This window comes from Lithobates pipiens, unplaced genomic scaffold, assembly GCF_037356315.1.
Source record: "Lithobates pipiens isolate NorthernLeopardFrog02 unplaced genomic scaffold, aLitPip1_a1.2 Scaffold_1, whole genome shotgun sequence".
Lineage (NCBI taxonomy): Eukaryota > Metazoa > Chordata > Amphibia > Anura > Ranidae > Lithobates > Lithobates pipiens.
The window spans coordinates 16,865,281-16,880,709 of NW_027507685.1; the positions used below are offsets into that span (position 1 = coordinate 16,865,281).

Here is a 15,429-nt window from a genome sequence, read left to right on the forward strand (position 1 = left end):
AGAAGGAAGTGGATCCGGTCAGCATGGCTAACCCCAGCAAGGATTGCTTCCAGTGGAGCTCAGCACAGCTTTACTCGTGACCAACACCTTGAACACTGCGAAAAAACTGAGGTACTCCTGGTAATGGGAGGGGTTATATAGAGAGTGCACTTGTCTTAGACCCCTTTCACACCACACCGCCCATAGCATCGGCGGTAAAACGCTGCTATTTTTAGCGGCGTTTTACCGCCGGATTAGCGGCGCATTTCGGCCGCTAGCAGGGCGCTTTTACCCCCCGCTAGCGGCCGAGAAAGGGTGAAAACCCTCGGGCTTTCACACTACAGACAATGGTGCAGCTTTTTTTAGGGCGGATTTCAGGTGCTATTTCTAGCGCTATAGCGCCTGCAAAACGCCCTGGTGTGAAAAGGGTCTTAGGGCGTGCCAGTGTCCATCACCTATTGGTGGCCTATAAACCCACATAGTAACTACTATGGCTCTGTGTCCCCTGATGTATGAAAAGAAATTAATATGCAAAAGAAAGATAAATTGAAGCTGGAGGGAGGATGCTTCCATAGTTTGATGATGATATTAAGGGAGCCTAATTTGATTAGGAGATTGTATTTATGCTCCTATGCTTTGGTTATTATATAAGTGAATTTGATAAGAGGATCAAGGTTTGTTTGGTTTATGTTTTTTTAATTTCTCTCACTTTTATAATATATAATTTAATAACTTCAGATAATTAACTTGATATATTAACTATTATTAAAAAAAAATCAAATAAAAAAGACAGTGCCATTGCCCGTCCCACACCCCATTCTTTCCTTATTGGCTGACTGACTTTGACAGCAGCAGGAGTCAATGGTGCTGCGCTGCTGTCTCAGCCAATGAGAAGGGGGGGCGGATCCCAGGCAGCCGAGAAACTCTTACATTGCCGAATCTAGATGGCAGTTGGTTTTGCACAGAGCAGCCCAGATCCTTCACTTCTTTGGTCCCTCTTCTGTGCTCCTGGCCCCTCCCTCCTGTCAAGTGCCCCTACAGCTTGCTATGGGGCACCCGAGCAGAGTCACAACTCTGTGTGTCCATTCAGACAGGGAGCCCCCACCTAGCCCCCTCTCTCAATTTGCTAACCAACTTTGGCAGCCACGGGGGTCAATGGAGCTACTGCTGTGTCTCAGGCCATCAGGAGAGTCCTGGACTGTTAAGACACTCATGGACATTGCATGGACAGAGATGTGGCTCCGGTAAGTATTAGGGGTTCTAGGGAGACCTGCTACACAGGTTCTCTCTCATCTTAATGCATAGAATGCTCTAAGAAAAAAAATTCTGCCTTTACAAACTCCTTTAAAGTTAAGCCACTATATACTTTTTATCTAATCTTCTCGGTTTCCTAATCCTGTGTGCGTGCATTTTATTAAAAAGAAAGCCGTCTATACCTAATTTCAGAGCGCCGTTTGGCACTCACGCGACCGGCCACCTCTCTTCACCAGAGAGCTGCAGCGGGAGAGGCCGAAAACACCCCCCCCCCCCCCTGCTGAGTGCACTTACACCCCCTTCCTGACCAGACCAATTTTCAGCTTTCAGCGCTCTCACAGTTTGAATGACAATTACTCAGTCATGCAACACTGTACCCATATGAAATGTGCATCCTATTTTCCACACAAATAGAGCTTTCTTTTAGTTGTATTTAAATCCCTAGTGAGTTTATTTTTTGTGCTATAAAACGTAAATTTTGTGAAAAAAAAAAAATTATTTTCTTTGTTTGTCATTAATATTTGCTATTAATTTTTCTTCATACATTTTTGCCAAAATTTATACTGCTACATATCTTTGTTAAAAATAACCCACATTAGTATATATTATTTGGTCTTTGTGAAAGTTAGAGAGTCTACAAACTATGGTGCCAATCACTGAAAATTGATCACATCTGATCAGGCCTTCAGTACGTCAGGTGTATCTCATTTCTTGAGACATTAACAAGTCAGGAAAGTACAAATACCCCCCAAATGACCCCTTTTTACAAAGTAGACATTCCAAGGTATTAAAGCGGGAGTCCACCGGGACTCCGCGTTTTTTTTTTTTTTTTTTTTAAAAGCCAGCAGCTACAAATACTGCAGCTGCTGACTTTTAAATAGTGACACTTACCTGTCCAGCGCGCCCGCGATGTCGGCACCCGAAGCCGATCGCTCGCTCGGCTGCCGGGTCCCGCCGCCATCTTGGGTATGGGAATCAGGAAATGGAGCCTTTCGGCTTCATTTCCCGGTTCCCTACTGCGCATGCGCGAGCCGCGCGGCGCAATCCGGACGGTCCCCGCTGCCTCTGGGAGCTGTGTGTTTCCCAGCAGGCAGCGGGGCACTTGCTGAAGGGGGCGGGCGCTTGCGGAACGGGGCGGAACGTACGCCCCGTTCCGCAGAGAGCTAGCCCGGAAGTGGGTGCAGTTACCTGGATTATCCAGGTAACTGCACCCCCCTCCCCCCTGAAAGGTGCCGATTGTGGCGCCGGAGGGGGGGGGGATTCCGATGAGCGGAGGTCCATTTTAGGGTGGACCTCCGCTTTAAGTAGTTTGTTTGGGAGCCACGTCGTACGACCGCACAATTGTCAGTTAATGCAACAGTGCCGAGTCCCTTTAAGAGCTATGGGCGGAAGTGACATTTAGACGTCGCTTCCGCCATGCAATGGTATGGAGCTGGGTGGGGGCCATCTTCCCCCTCACTCATCTCCATACCACACACTAAGGAGGATCCGATCGCCTTCGCCGCTACAGACTGCTTTGGTAAGCAGTGGAGAGGCCCTCTCACGCCAGCGATAAAAGTGATCTTGCTGAGAATCCACCACAGAGACCACTTTTATCTGAAAGCCGACCGCCCGCTCTTGAGGACATCAGGGTTATAGCAGCTAGCTGCTGCTAACAATAGTCCTCTTCAAACAGTCGACGTACGACGGCGGGTGGCAAGTGGTTAAAAAAACATGGATTTAAAAAAATAAAAATCTTTTAAAGGGTAAAAAATGCTTTAAGATATTTTTTTTTATATAACTACTGTCTTTACAATAACTAACCTTTATTTGTTTTTTGTAAGGTGTACCATTCCTAATTTACAACCTAAAACTACAAAGAGGCCAAGCAGATCGTTAAAAACCCAATTTCAAAATGTATCTAAACCCACTCACAATAAAAAAATAAAGAAAAAAACAAACTATATTATACATCTATAATCAGCATCCCGGTTCAAAGATTAGGTGACTGCATAAGATCCCCCCCCTTTACTTTCACCTAATGATTCTGCCAATTCCATATTTATACAAAATCAGTGTTAAGGCTTCTCTCCTGATTTGGCCTATATACAACTTCCTCTGCCAGAATACCTCTCCCAGAGTGTTTCAAGTTCATGAAAGAACTGGGAAAGCAGATGAGCCCATTTGAGATTCCAGTTCAATACACAGGAAGTTACAAGAAAACTGGATTATTGGCAGGATCAACAGGTATTTTATCTATGTGCAGAAATGTACTTAGCCAGAATAAAAAGAAAGATAATGCAGCCACCACATCGAAGAACTCAACCTGAAAAAAAAACATTTTTGTTCACGACCAAGAAAAAAACAAAAAACAAACAAACACAAAAACAAAGAAAAATTGTGTTCACAAAAAAAAAAAAAAAAAAAAAGCACACACACACACACACACACTTTGGCTGGAGTTCATCTTATCTTACCTGGTCAGTTTAATAGTTTTCCTGAAGTCATTACTGATTGCAGCTTTGTATCCACCTTTCCTCAATAAGGAATCAATAGTTTGTATGTGGTCCCAACCTGCAACACAAAACATAAAAGCCAGTGTTTGTGGGGTATGTAGGTCTGAGCATGCTTTAGATCAGCCTCTCTCAACCTTTTCAACACACAGGAACCCTTGAAACCGTCTCCTGGTCTCAGGGAACCCCTGCTAAAAATTAGAAATCTACAACTCATGATACATTAGTGTGATGGTCAGTGGGAAGAATGATCCTTACACTTGTGGTCATTGGGAAGAATTACCTCCTTACAGATAGTTAAAAAGATCAATGGAGTCAGCGGGAACTTATCTGAGAGGCAGAAATTGCCCAATGCTGAAGGAACCCCTAGCAACCTCTGGAGGAACCCTGGTTGAGAATGACTGCTTTAGAGGTTTTATCTGGTTTAAAAGTATATGCTAGGCATAAACCTTTTTTTCTAGTTTGGGTTAACATCTGGAAATATAACTTGTCAAGTTTTTACTACCATCTCCACTAGAAAGATTTACCCTCACTTTTTGAGAAACAAGTCTTCAACTGGCATATCTGACTGATGTTTTAGCTTTCTACTACTCAAAGTATGTCTACTGTTAGATTTACCTATGCTTGAGGATAGCTTTCCAACAGCCATGGATAGGTGTAAAAACCATGAAGGGGTTCTACACCTTCCCAAATCTAACTAAAAATAAAGAAACATTTTGACTGCACACACACTCGAATGCAATTACATTTAATCAGCAAACCACTAGTTTGCCAATGACTAATTCGTGCAAAATTAACACAGAGGGCACTTTTAGGCTCCATGCACACTGGAGCTCATAAACTGCAGTTTATTGGAGTTTGGGGCGTTTTTTTTAAAAGCCCATAAACTCCACTCTATGTTAGCCTATGTGTCCATGCACACATGGACGTTTTTCAGCTTTAACGAGCAGTGGAGTTTATGGGCTTTTTTCTGAACGCCAGAAATTCTCGTTCAAAGTGCCGTTTTTCACCGCCAAAAAACGACAAACGCTCATAAACTCGCGTTAGTGTTCGGCATTCTATTTTTTTCAAAGCATTGTGGGAGTTTGGAATGTACTGTGGGATTTTTGGAGTGTCCTCTGTGTATTTTTATTGAAAACGCCCATAAACGCTAACGCTAATAAACGCTAGTACAAAACGCTGTTAAAAGCAAGTTTCTCAACCAGCGTTTTCTGCCAGCAATCTGGCATCCAGAAAAAGCTTTTTTGAGCTTCAGTGTGCATGGAGCCTAACACTAGTCTTGTTGTGCTTCTGCTCAATGAGAGCTGCACATTTTCATTTCATATAAAATATACCAATTTTATGGCCCTAGGTTTGACTGCTCTTCCAAATATTTTATATATATATATATATATATATATATATATATATATATATATATATATATATATATATATATATATATATATATATATATATATATATATATATATATAGCTCAGTCTTGCCATGGTGTATGACCGGTGATATGAAATGGTCTTCCACAACCTCAGCTTATGGCCCGTACACACGATCCGAAAATCCAACAGATCGTCTGACTTTTTTCGCTTAATAGTCACAAGTAGAAATTGAATAGGCAAGTCAAGAAAATTCTCGTACGACAGAAAAAAAAATCATCAGAAGTGATGTCATGTGTTGTAATGTTATTTGTATTGCATTTCCGGACGACAAATGTACCAACGAAAATCAATCTGGTATCGTGCGAGGAAAATTTTTTATACTTGTCCGACTGAATAATAAAAATCGGATGAATTGTCGTGATCGGCTCTCGAAAGCTCTGTACTAACAATCTGATTATTGTAAGATTGTGATTTTCGGATCGTGTGTACGGGCATTATTAGCAGAGTTTGGTTGTTCCTCGCCCAGCTTTAAACTTCCTACACAGCTATGTTTCAATTAATGACTATTTCAAACTACATATGAAATGGATCATTGGCACCTGCTTGGTGCAATTGGTTAATCATAAAATTGATTCAACCAACAAAATCCCTAACTTTGGGCAAGTGCACAAAGTGAGATGTGTAAGAATTGGACTACTAAAAAAGGGTAGTCACACCAAATATTGATTTGATTAAAAATTGTCTTCCATTTGTTTACTCTGCATTTTGTAAATTGGTAAAAATAAATCGATTTAAAATATATATTTTTGAAAGCATTCTTACTTTACAGTATTCCATCACACCAGCCTAAAACTTTTGCACAGTAATGTATATATTTGACTGTATAATGGCCATGACAGTGTGTACTTGGCAAAAAATGCTGCCAGTGGAATTGAACCATCATACATAATGGCAAGCAGAGCTTGCAGGCACAGCAGGTTGCATGTCAATTTTGCAACCCTTTTAAAATCACAAATCGATGTTGAGAAACTTTAAAGTCTTAACATGTCCGTAAAAAAAAAAAAAAAGAAAAAAAGTACAATGCTATATAAAGACATAGCTCCGAAAATAAACTAACATCTTGCCAGGATTTTTTATTTTTTTTTGGAGTTATACAAATTTTACAGTTCAAAAAAAACGTGTCAACTAGAAATGTTATATTAAGATTTGTCGAGTGCAAGCAATGCATTCTTTTGCACTTTGATGGCATTTTCTTCCATAAATGGCAATGCCATAATACAGTACATTTTTCATTAAACAAATTCAAAACCATCAGTAATCTAAACCTCATTCGCACCAGGTAGCATTTTTGTGCTGTGTATAGGGTGGCCTGCTTATTTCAGTAAGCTGCCCTACACTTGACAAAGCAATGCAAGCATCTTTCTGAGTTTTGCAGTATCTGCTGCGCATTTTTCACATGCTAGCTGCATTTGGGATGCCATTAACAACAAATGTTACTGCAATCGCGTGGCGTGCTTTTTTGCACTTTTTACGCTACTGTAGAATGAATGCAGTCAGAGGTGGACTAAACTAAAATCTTAACCATGAATTCTTGTATGTTACAATGAACGGTTTTAGATTGACTGACCCTTAAAAGTGAAACTTTGGCTAAATGCAAACACACACACCAGAGCACAATAGCACTGCGGAAGGCATTCACTGTTGATGGGGGGATTCTAGCAATTTTCTTTATTTCCACCCATGGTGGAAGGAAAGAAAATTGAATAATCTGAGTTGCTTAAATCAGGATAGAAGTCAAGTCCTTAAATATTCCAAAGAATTCACTGGGTAATGCAAGAAATTTAGAACAATGTAGTAGTATTGTCTGTACCAAAACATAGGCAAAATAAGTTTATACTGGCGCCATCAGGACAGCACTGGTGAAGGGGATTAGTATACATCCATTCTGTAGCCAAAAAGTAAACGACTGACCCAGATAAGTCAACTCAAACCAGTCACTACAGAGCAGGGAAAACCCAGTGCAAACAGACGTGCATGATGAACCGAACACGAAGATGCTATAGACTACAGTCCAAGTTCAAACGGTATTAAACCCAAAAATGTATTATACGACAGCTTATGTGGTGGCTGCATCAGTTTTCTTTTATTTGGCTCCCCCCCCCCCCCCCCAATTGAACTGGCCAGTAACATACCTCCTGTATTAGCGCAACAAATCTGGATGAAGGAGCACAGGAGCCAGCAGAATTGTCAGTCTGGTGGGGGGAAGGTAGTGTTAAACGTATTAGCAAATATAGATTACGTTAAACTGAAGCCAAACGCCAGCTCACAATTTATAAACAGTTACAGCAAACTTTTTTTTTTCTTTTTGGGATAAAGGGTTTGCCTGAATAAACCAAAGCTGATAATTTTAATCACCCCTGCCAGGGTTAAGTGGTTTGTCTCATCCATATAAATTTGAGAGCTAGTGCTTTTGAAAAAAAAAAAAAAGACTTGCTGGCTGGATCACCAGATGCAAATAGAAGCAAGCCAAAAAAACAAAAAAAAAAAAACACCAAAAAAACAAACACAGCCATCACATCTAAGAATTGGTAAGCTGCAAAATGTTTGCTTTTGGGTTTAATACTGCTTTCACTCTGAAGGCCCAAAAGCACTGATCAGCATTTTTCCATGGCCTGCAACAGAGCTGGGCAAGCAAGGGGAGAGGACCTCCAAAAGGCGCCAGTGGAAAGTGCAGCGACCACAGTCAGCGCACGACTTACAGCATTCCATGCTGTGCTGGAGAGTAGAGATTCTTGTGTCTCGGAGTGCGCACTCCAAATTGTGTAAAGGGGCCAACCCCCCTCATCTGAAGGAATCTTCACTCACTAGCGTGAACACAGTTACCAGCCTCCATTCTGTAACCTCTGCACATGCCACAGCTGGCTTTCGGAAGAGATTGCCCATTGAAGCTCAGCTGAATGTCACAGAGTGCCCCTGATCAGTGCCCAGAGCCTCTAAAGTGAACACTCTGACCCAAATTGTAAGTGGTTGATGGAAGCTTCATGTTCATTTAATCATGCACATTTGTTTGCACCAGAATTTCCCTGCCTTGGTAGTACTGTTTGATAACTTTTGACTTGAAAGAATTTAAAAGCCCATCTGAAGGCCCTCACTTTTCCTTTTAAAATGTTTTAACTGGGTTATATGAAGTTAACTTTAAGTGACTAAACACTGGCAAAAAAAAAACAAAAAAAAAACACAATTGGGATATTACCCTTCAGATTCCTAGCTAGTCTGTTTTTTATGTCCTCAGATGATGGGCCGCTTCTCTTTACAAAGAGAAGTTCACCTTCTTATAGCATACCCCACTTTTAAGTACACAATGGTGTTTTATTTACTAAAGCTGGAACGTGCAAAATCAGGCTCACTTCTGCATAGAAACCAATGAGCTTCTAACCTCGGCTTGTTCAATTAAGCTTTGGTAATAAAACCTGGAAGCTCATTGGTTTCTATGCAGAAGTGAGTCTGATTTTGCACTTTCCAGCTTTAGTAAATAAACCCCATTGTGTACTTCTAAGTGGGGTATGCCTGTATGAAAGTTTCATTTTTGTCTAGATCCATTTCTCCAGGGTGATTCTTCCATCAACATAGCTATTGCATCCTTTCTGCAGATTCTGGATCAATTGACCCCTCGGCAGTGCCCTGGGAGACCAGATCCTGCCACATGGCAAATATGAAGACAGCCTGTAATGTTGCCTTTGGCATTGGATCCTGCTGTGGGCACTCTCCTTGGAACGTATTGCAATGTGTGGAGTCGCAGAATGCTCTAAAGGGCCAGAGTCTGCCTGGTATGGAGCCAAGTCCCTGAAGACCCCTTCGGGGGTATGCACATTGTGGAGGACAAGCCAGGAAGGGGTTAACTACCCTGCAGAAATTAGTTTAGTACAGGGCAGAAGCTTCATAACTGGTGTCCCCACTTGTTTTTTCCCCTTGAGGAATTTCCCGCTGCCGTTCTGTGGAGTGGAGAGTCTGAAATGGCAAGAGTAATTTTTTTACGTCCTTGCCCTACTGACCAGGTAGCACTGGAGGCTGCCAGCAATAGAGCTTTTTACACCTGCTCTGCTGAACTGAGTAGCACTCTATTGCACCAACTCATTTCAGACGCAGTTCCTGCACCTGTACCACCCATACATGGCTCTATGGACATTGTCCACTGTAAATCACATCTCCTTGAGCACAGAGTTAGCGGTGACACCATACTCCTGTGGTTGCCACTACAGGCACTCCAACTACTGTAGATATTTATTAATACCCTTTAAAGTTTATGAACAACTTTTTATAAGGCACGGCAGATCATAAGCATAGGGACAGGGGGTTTGATGGGCTCATTAGCTCAAGCTAGGCCTTTAGCTTTTTGGTGAAACTGTAAGCACAGTGGTTCAGACCCTGGGTACCTGCTCCTCTGATGGCTGTCCCATCCTGACTCCATGCCTTTCTAAGGTCATTCAGCTGGCTCAGCAGCCATGCCAGCCTTCTTCCTTTCTAGGAGGAATTTTCTTTGACAATGCCAGAGCTTACGGGCAGAATTTCTGACATTGAGGACATGGATAATATGGGTCAAAACTGTGCAGCTCCAGCCTCCCCACTGGGGCAGCCAAGTTGCAGAAGAGGCAGATACTGCAGAAGAGGCTCCCTTGCTCTTACAGACCATGCAAAAAATGGAAACCATTAATTCACTATTATATACAGTCGGGAGAACAAGTATTTTATACACTGCCGATTTCGCAGGTTTTCCTACTTACAAAGCATGTAGAGGTCTGTAATTTTTATCATAGGTACTCTTCAACTGTGAGAAGCGGAATCTAAAACAAAAATCCAGAAATTCACATTGTATGATTTTTAAGTCATTCATTTTCATTTTAGTGCATGACATAAGAATTTGATACATCAGAAAAGCAGAACTTAATATTTGGTACAGAAACCTTGGTTTGCAATTAGAGATCATACGTTTCCTGCCGTTCTTGACTAGGTTTGCACACACTGCAGCAAGGATTTTGGCTTACTCCTCCATACAGACCTTCACCAGATCCTTCAGGTTTCGGGGCTGTCGCTGGGCAATACAGACTTTCAGCTCCCTCCAAAGATTTTCTATTGAGTTCAGGTCTGGAGACTGGGTAGGCCACTCCAGGACCTCGAGATGCTTCTTATGGAGCCACTCCTTAGTAACCCTGGCTGTGTGTTTCGGGTCATTGTCATGCTGGAAGACCCAGCCACGACCCATCTTCGATGCTCTTACTGAGGAAAGGAGGTTGTTGGCCAAAATCTCGCAATACATGGCCCCATCCACCCTCCTCTCAATACAGTGGAGTCATCCTGTCCTTTGCAGAAAAGCAGCCCCAAAGAATGAGGTTTCAACTTCCATGCATGCTTCATGGTTGAGATGGTGATCTTGGGGCTTTATACATCCTCCTTCCAAAAAGACAGCGAGTGGAGTTTTTACCAAAAAGCTATATATTTTGGTCTCATAAAACCACATGACCTTCTCCCAATACCTCCCAACATTTTGAGATGGGAATGACGGACACCTACTAACAAACTTAAGTAGGTATAGGACATGCCCCCTGCCACACACCCATCTACAAAGATTTTTTTGTTTTGTTTTTTAAACCACTACTATTCCTTTTTTTGATGTTTAAAATATACAAAATGCAGCAATTTAGAAATAGGATGAAAGGGTTGGCACTGGGAAACATTTTGAAAGATAAAAAGTGCATTTTATATACGATATGGATCAGACCAAAATGAGGGACAAATGGGGGGGGGAACGTTGCTCCAAATCAGGGACAGTCCCTCAAAATCAGGAACAGCTGGGAGCTATGCCTTCTCCCATGCCTCCTCTGGATCATCCAGATGGTCAATGGCAAACTTCAGACGGGCCTGGACATGCGCTGGCTTCATCTGCGTGCTGCAGGATTTTAATCAGACGGCATAGTGTGTTAATAGTGGTTTTCTTCGAGAATGTGGTCCCAGCTCTCTTCAGGTCATTGACCAGGTCTTGCCATGTAGCTTTGGGCTGATCCTTCACCTTCCTCATGATTGATGCCCCACAAGGTGAGATCTTGCATGGAGACCCAGACCGAGGGAGATTGACACCTTGAACTTCTTCCATTTTCCAATAATTGTGTCAACAGTTGTTGCCTTCTTACCAAGCTGCTTGCCTACCCATGGTCCTGTATCCCATCCCAGCCTTGTGCAGGTCTACAATTTTATCCCCGATGTCCTCACACATCTATCTGGCCTTGTCAATTGTGGAAAGGTTGGAGTCCGATTGTGTGGACAGGTGTGTTTTATACAGGTAACGAGTTTAAACAGGTACAGTTAATACAAGCAATGAGTGGACAACAGGAGGGCTTAAAGAAAAAAAAACAGGTCTGCGAGAGCCGGAATTCTTACTGGTTGGTAGGCGATTACATACTTATGTCATGCAAAAAAATACAAATGTAAAAATCATACAATGATTATCTGGATTTTTGTTTTAGACTCCGTCTCTCACAGTGGAAGAATACCCATGATAAAAACTGCAGACCTCTACATGCAGTTGCTTTTAATTAGACAACGCTGCCATATTTTATATTAGTCTAGGTGTTGTGGTGGGTGCCTAGTTTTTGCATTTTCAGCGTATTTTTTTCTACAAATTGTGTAAAAAAAAATTTCCCTCAACAAGCGGCTTGGTCCGCCTGTGACTTCTTATACAGGGGGTCCCATTTCCCCCTATATTTTTCCCTTGCTTACAGGCTTAGAACCAAAATGAAAATCCTGGTAAAAAATAAAAGTCTCCAAAACTAAAAAAGGAAACTATAGCCATTCTTATAGAAGTATGCTCTGCTTAGCTTTGGAGCAGCCTGACCAGTCTGATCACCACAGAATATCCAGCATGGGATCGTTAAAATTCACAAATCGAGCAAATACTTTCACTTGTTAAGCCTATCCTGTATGAGGTCTTGTCTCGCCCCAAAGAGATACTCGCCTCCAAAGAGTTTTACCCAACAGTATCCTAAGTGGGCACTTGTGGCAGATCCTGTAATCTGCCGTAAATAAGGATAATCCTGTGTTTTTAAACAGCAGACAAGAGGTTAGAAGCACTCTAATCACACTTCTCCCTGGCAGTTCCCATCATGCAACCTGCAGTTTTTTCTATTGCAGTCTGAGCCAAACATGGCCATGGCCCTGGTACCATCCATAAGGATGCCTCTGTCTAGTGTCAACTGAAACCTGATACTTACAGCCCTACACTACTATGTGAATACTTTGGCAGATACTCTTTACCAAATTTTCAGGTGGTGGCGTCTTTACCAGCCACGTGCATAGAAACCCATGGTTTAAAGGCTGGTTAGCTAAAATCAAATGCAAAACCGCATTGAGAAGTTACCTTTAGATAGTAAACACTTGTTTGGTCCCACTTTGGACAAACATCAAAGTTACGGGGCACAAAGTACTCTCCCCCCCCCCCCCCAAAAAAAGGGCTAATGCCTCCATCAGTAGGTCTTCCACTCCTGATGTTACAAAGCTGTCCTTTCATCTCTCAAGTCTAAGAAAGGAACTTTTGTAAAAAGACATGGCCCTCCAAGCCAGCCACATCCTGTACCAGGCGATGGGGAGCTCCCCACTAATCTGAGTGGAGGAGGAAGTTTGTTGGCCTTACCGGTTTTCTAGTCCCAACAAATCCACAAACGTGGGTTCAGTGTAGTATCCTGGAGCCCGGAAGTTCTAGTTGTAGATTCTCACACTGCTTCCACCCTGCCTCATGCTTTAAAACATGGCCCATAGCCCCTTCATGGGCAGGTCTCTTGCTTCCTACAGTTATTGATTTCAAAGTGTATTCAAATGTCTTTACATTCCCAAAGCCCAATGGGGTAGTCTTACCCATTCTGCACCTGAAAGTTCTCAATTTTTTTTTTTTTTTTACCTGTAGAACAAGAAGTATTGCATAGAGAACTGCAGACTAGTCATTGTCTTTCATCCAGGGGATTTTTGGGCCTCCCTATACATCAAGGATGCTTACCTACACATTCCCATTTTTGCACAAAACACACGCCACCTGTAGTGAGTGACCAGCATTATCAGTTTGTAACCCTTCTATCTGGTTTATGGGCATTTGAGTTTTCACCAAGGTGCTTGCCTTTGTTTTAGCTCGCAATGCTTGAGAGATTCATATCATGGGGAATCTGGACCAACTGCTGAAGAATCAGTCATCCCATTGCCGACAGCCATCATCCCCAGACAGGATAAACTCTGCAGAGTTTTGGGTGGATCAGATTTCTGATGACGTTATTGCAGGACCAAACAGGTTGGAGTTTCTGGACTTCTCTATAGGCCATATCCAAGATTTTGTGAGGAAATATTCATAAGGTGCTTCCAATATGTAAATATATCAGCGCTAGCAGAATAAAGTGCTACTATATGTCACAATGCAACACTAAATGTGAGAAAATATTCAAAAAGTGCTGGGTGCTTTCAATAGTAATCAATATTACTGGATAAGTGCTTCCAATCAGATGATATCTCCTCTCGTGACCCCACTCACCAGAGTTAATGGACCCTTAGCTTTGCAGTCTAGGGGTGAAATGGGTTTAGAGGTTTGAGGTGTAGTAGCGTAAATATCCACGTTTCCAAAGGTGATAGATCTCAGGAATCCAGGGTATTGATATAGAACGAGGTAAAAGAGAAAACGTGAAGTACTGCCGGTACAAAACACACTGCGCTGCTAACATGTCACTCACGAGATAATGGGCAAAAACAGGCATCAGTGGGTTTCAGGGTTCGCACTGTCAGTGTGCATTCCACGGAAACCGGAGGTAGCGTCACTGGTTCACTATTACCGGAAATGCGTATTTCCGGTATAGTGAACCAGTGACGCTACCTCCGGTTTACATAGTTACATCTCCTCAAACCTATAAGCCTGTTTGACCCCTGAACTGCAAAGCTGAGGGTCCAGTAACTCTGGTGAGTGGGGTCACGAGAGGGGGGATCCAATTGAAAACACTTATCCAGTAATATTTATTACTACTGGAAGTACCCAGCATTTTTTAAGATTTTCTCACATTGTTTAGTGTGTTACTAGTGTCATAATAGCACTTTATTCTGCTAGCGCTGATATTATATTTACATATTGGAAGCACTTAACACCTTATGAATATTTTCTCACATTGTCCAGTGTGCAACATTGTGTTACATGGTAGCACTTTTTCCGCTAGGGCTGTTATCTATACATTTCATCCATGAAGGTTTTGGTACCTTTGCAACAGCAGCTGTGGTCTCTCAAGTTATTTTAAATTTTTACTTTTTTTTTTACTTCACATTTTTCCACTAAGCGCAAGTTATAGTTTGTTTTTGATAGCCAAGAAGATTTTACTACCCTGAGACAAATTTGTCAGTTTGTGCCTAAATTAAGGTATTGGGTCTCATAATTGCCTCCTTAGAGGCTGTACTATATGTTCATTACCACTTCAGACAAACATTCTGGCATCGTGCGTCAGACTCTCGCTTGTGTCTATTGGACCATTCTACACATCTGACTCCCGGGGGCCAGACCATCACTGGGTTTTAAACCCACCGTCCTAAAGTGAAGGGAAGCTTTTCCCTCCACAATCATGCAAGATTCTCATGACTGCCAGCTTGTCGGTCTGGGGTGCAGCCCTTAACACCCTCTTGGTGTAGGGTACATGGTCATAAAAGGAAGTCTTTCCATCAACATTCTGGAACTCAGGGCAATTAAGTTGTCCCTTTTACACTAGATTCCTCTTCTGTAAGGACACCCAATGATTATCTAGTTGGATAATGCCATGCCCAGGTTCTACATCAATTAAGAAGGCATCAGGAATCAAGCAGTTGCAAAAGAAATCAGGTTTGATTCTCTTAGGCAGAACCTCACATTCTATCCCAGTCTATCATTCACATTAAAAGGCAAAGAAAATTGGAAAGCGGAGTCATCAACATTTAGATCAGGGGAATGGGCCCACACATCTCAAAGGCTTGAGAGGAGTTGAGCCTGATATATGCATTTCCACTTCAGGATTCTTTGCAAGACAGATGGCTTTCTGGCGATTTTCATTGCCCTGACTTGACCCAAGAGGACCTGGCACTCAGACATCTGGCAGATGCTCCGTGGTCCTTCTGGATTTATCCAGATCTCTAGTCCCAAGAGCCAGTGTTAAAACCACCAATTCAAATCTATTAGGGATATTCCCTTGTCTGGCTCTTTCACACAAGGTGGCCTTTCTTGCGGCTATAACAGTCTCTGAAGTAACAGACTTATCCTGTAATGCCGCGTACACACGTAGCGGACT

The 15,429-nt window shown here is 42.3% G+C and overlaps 1 protein-coding gene across 1 annotated transcript in view; it reads right to left on the reverse strand.

The window, feature by feature from the left end:
• Window positions 1-15,429, reverse strand: part of AMMECR1 (AMMECR nuclear protein 1) — a 244,754-nt gene that overhangs the window by 14,655 nt on the left and 214,670 nt on the right. Inside the window, exon 6 of the mRNA XM_077479542.1 lies at window positions 3,690-3,786. Coding sequence (XP_077335668.1) covers window positions 3,690-3,786 — 97 coding nt within the window. The remainder of the gene's footprint in view (window positions 1-3,689; window positions 3,787-15,429) is intronic.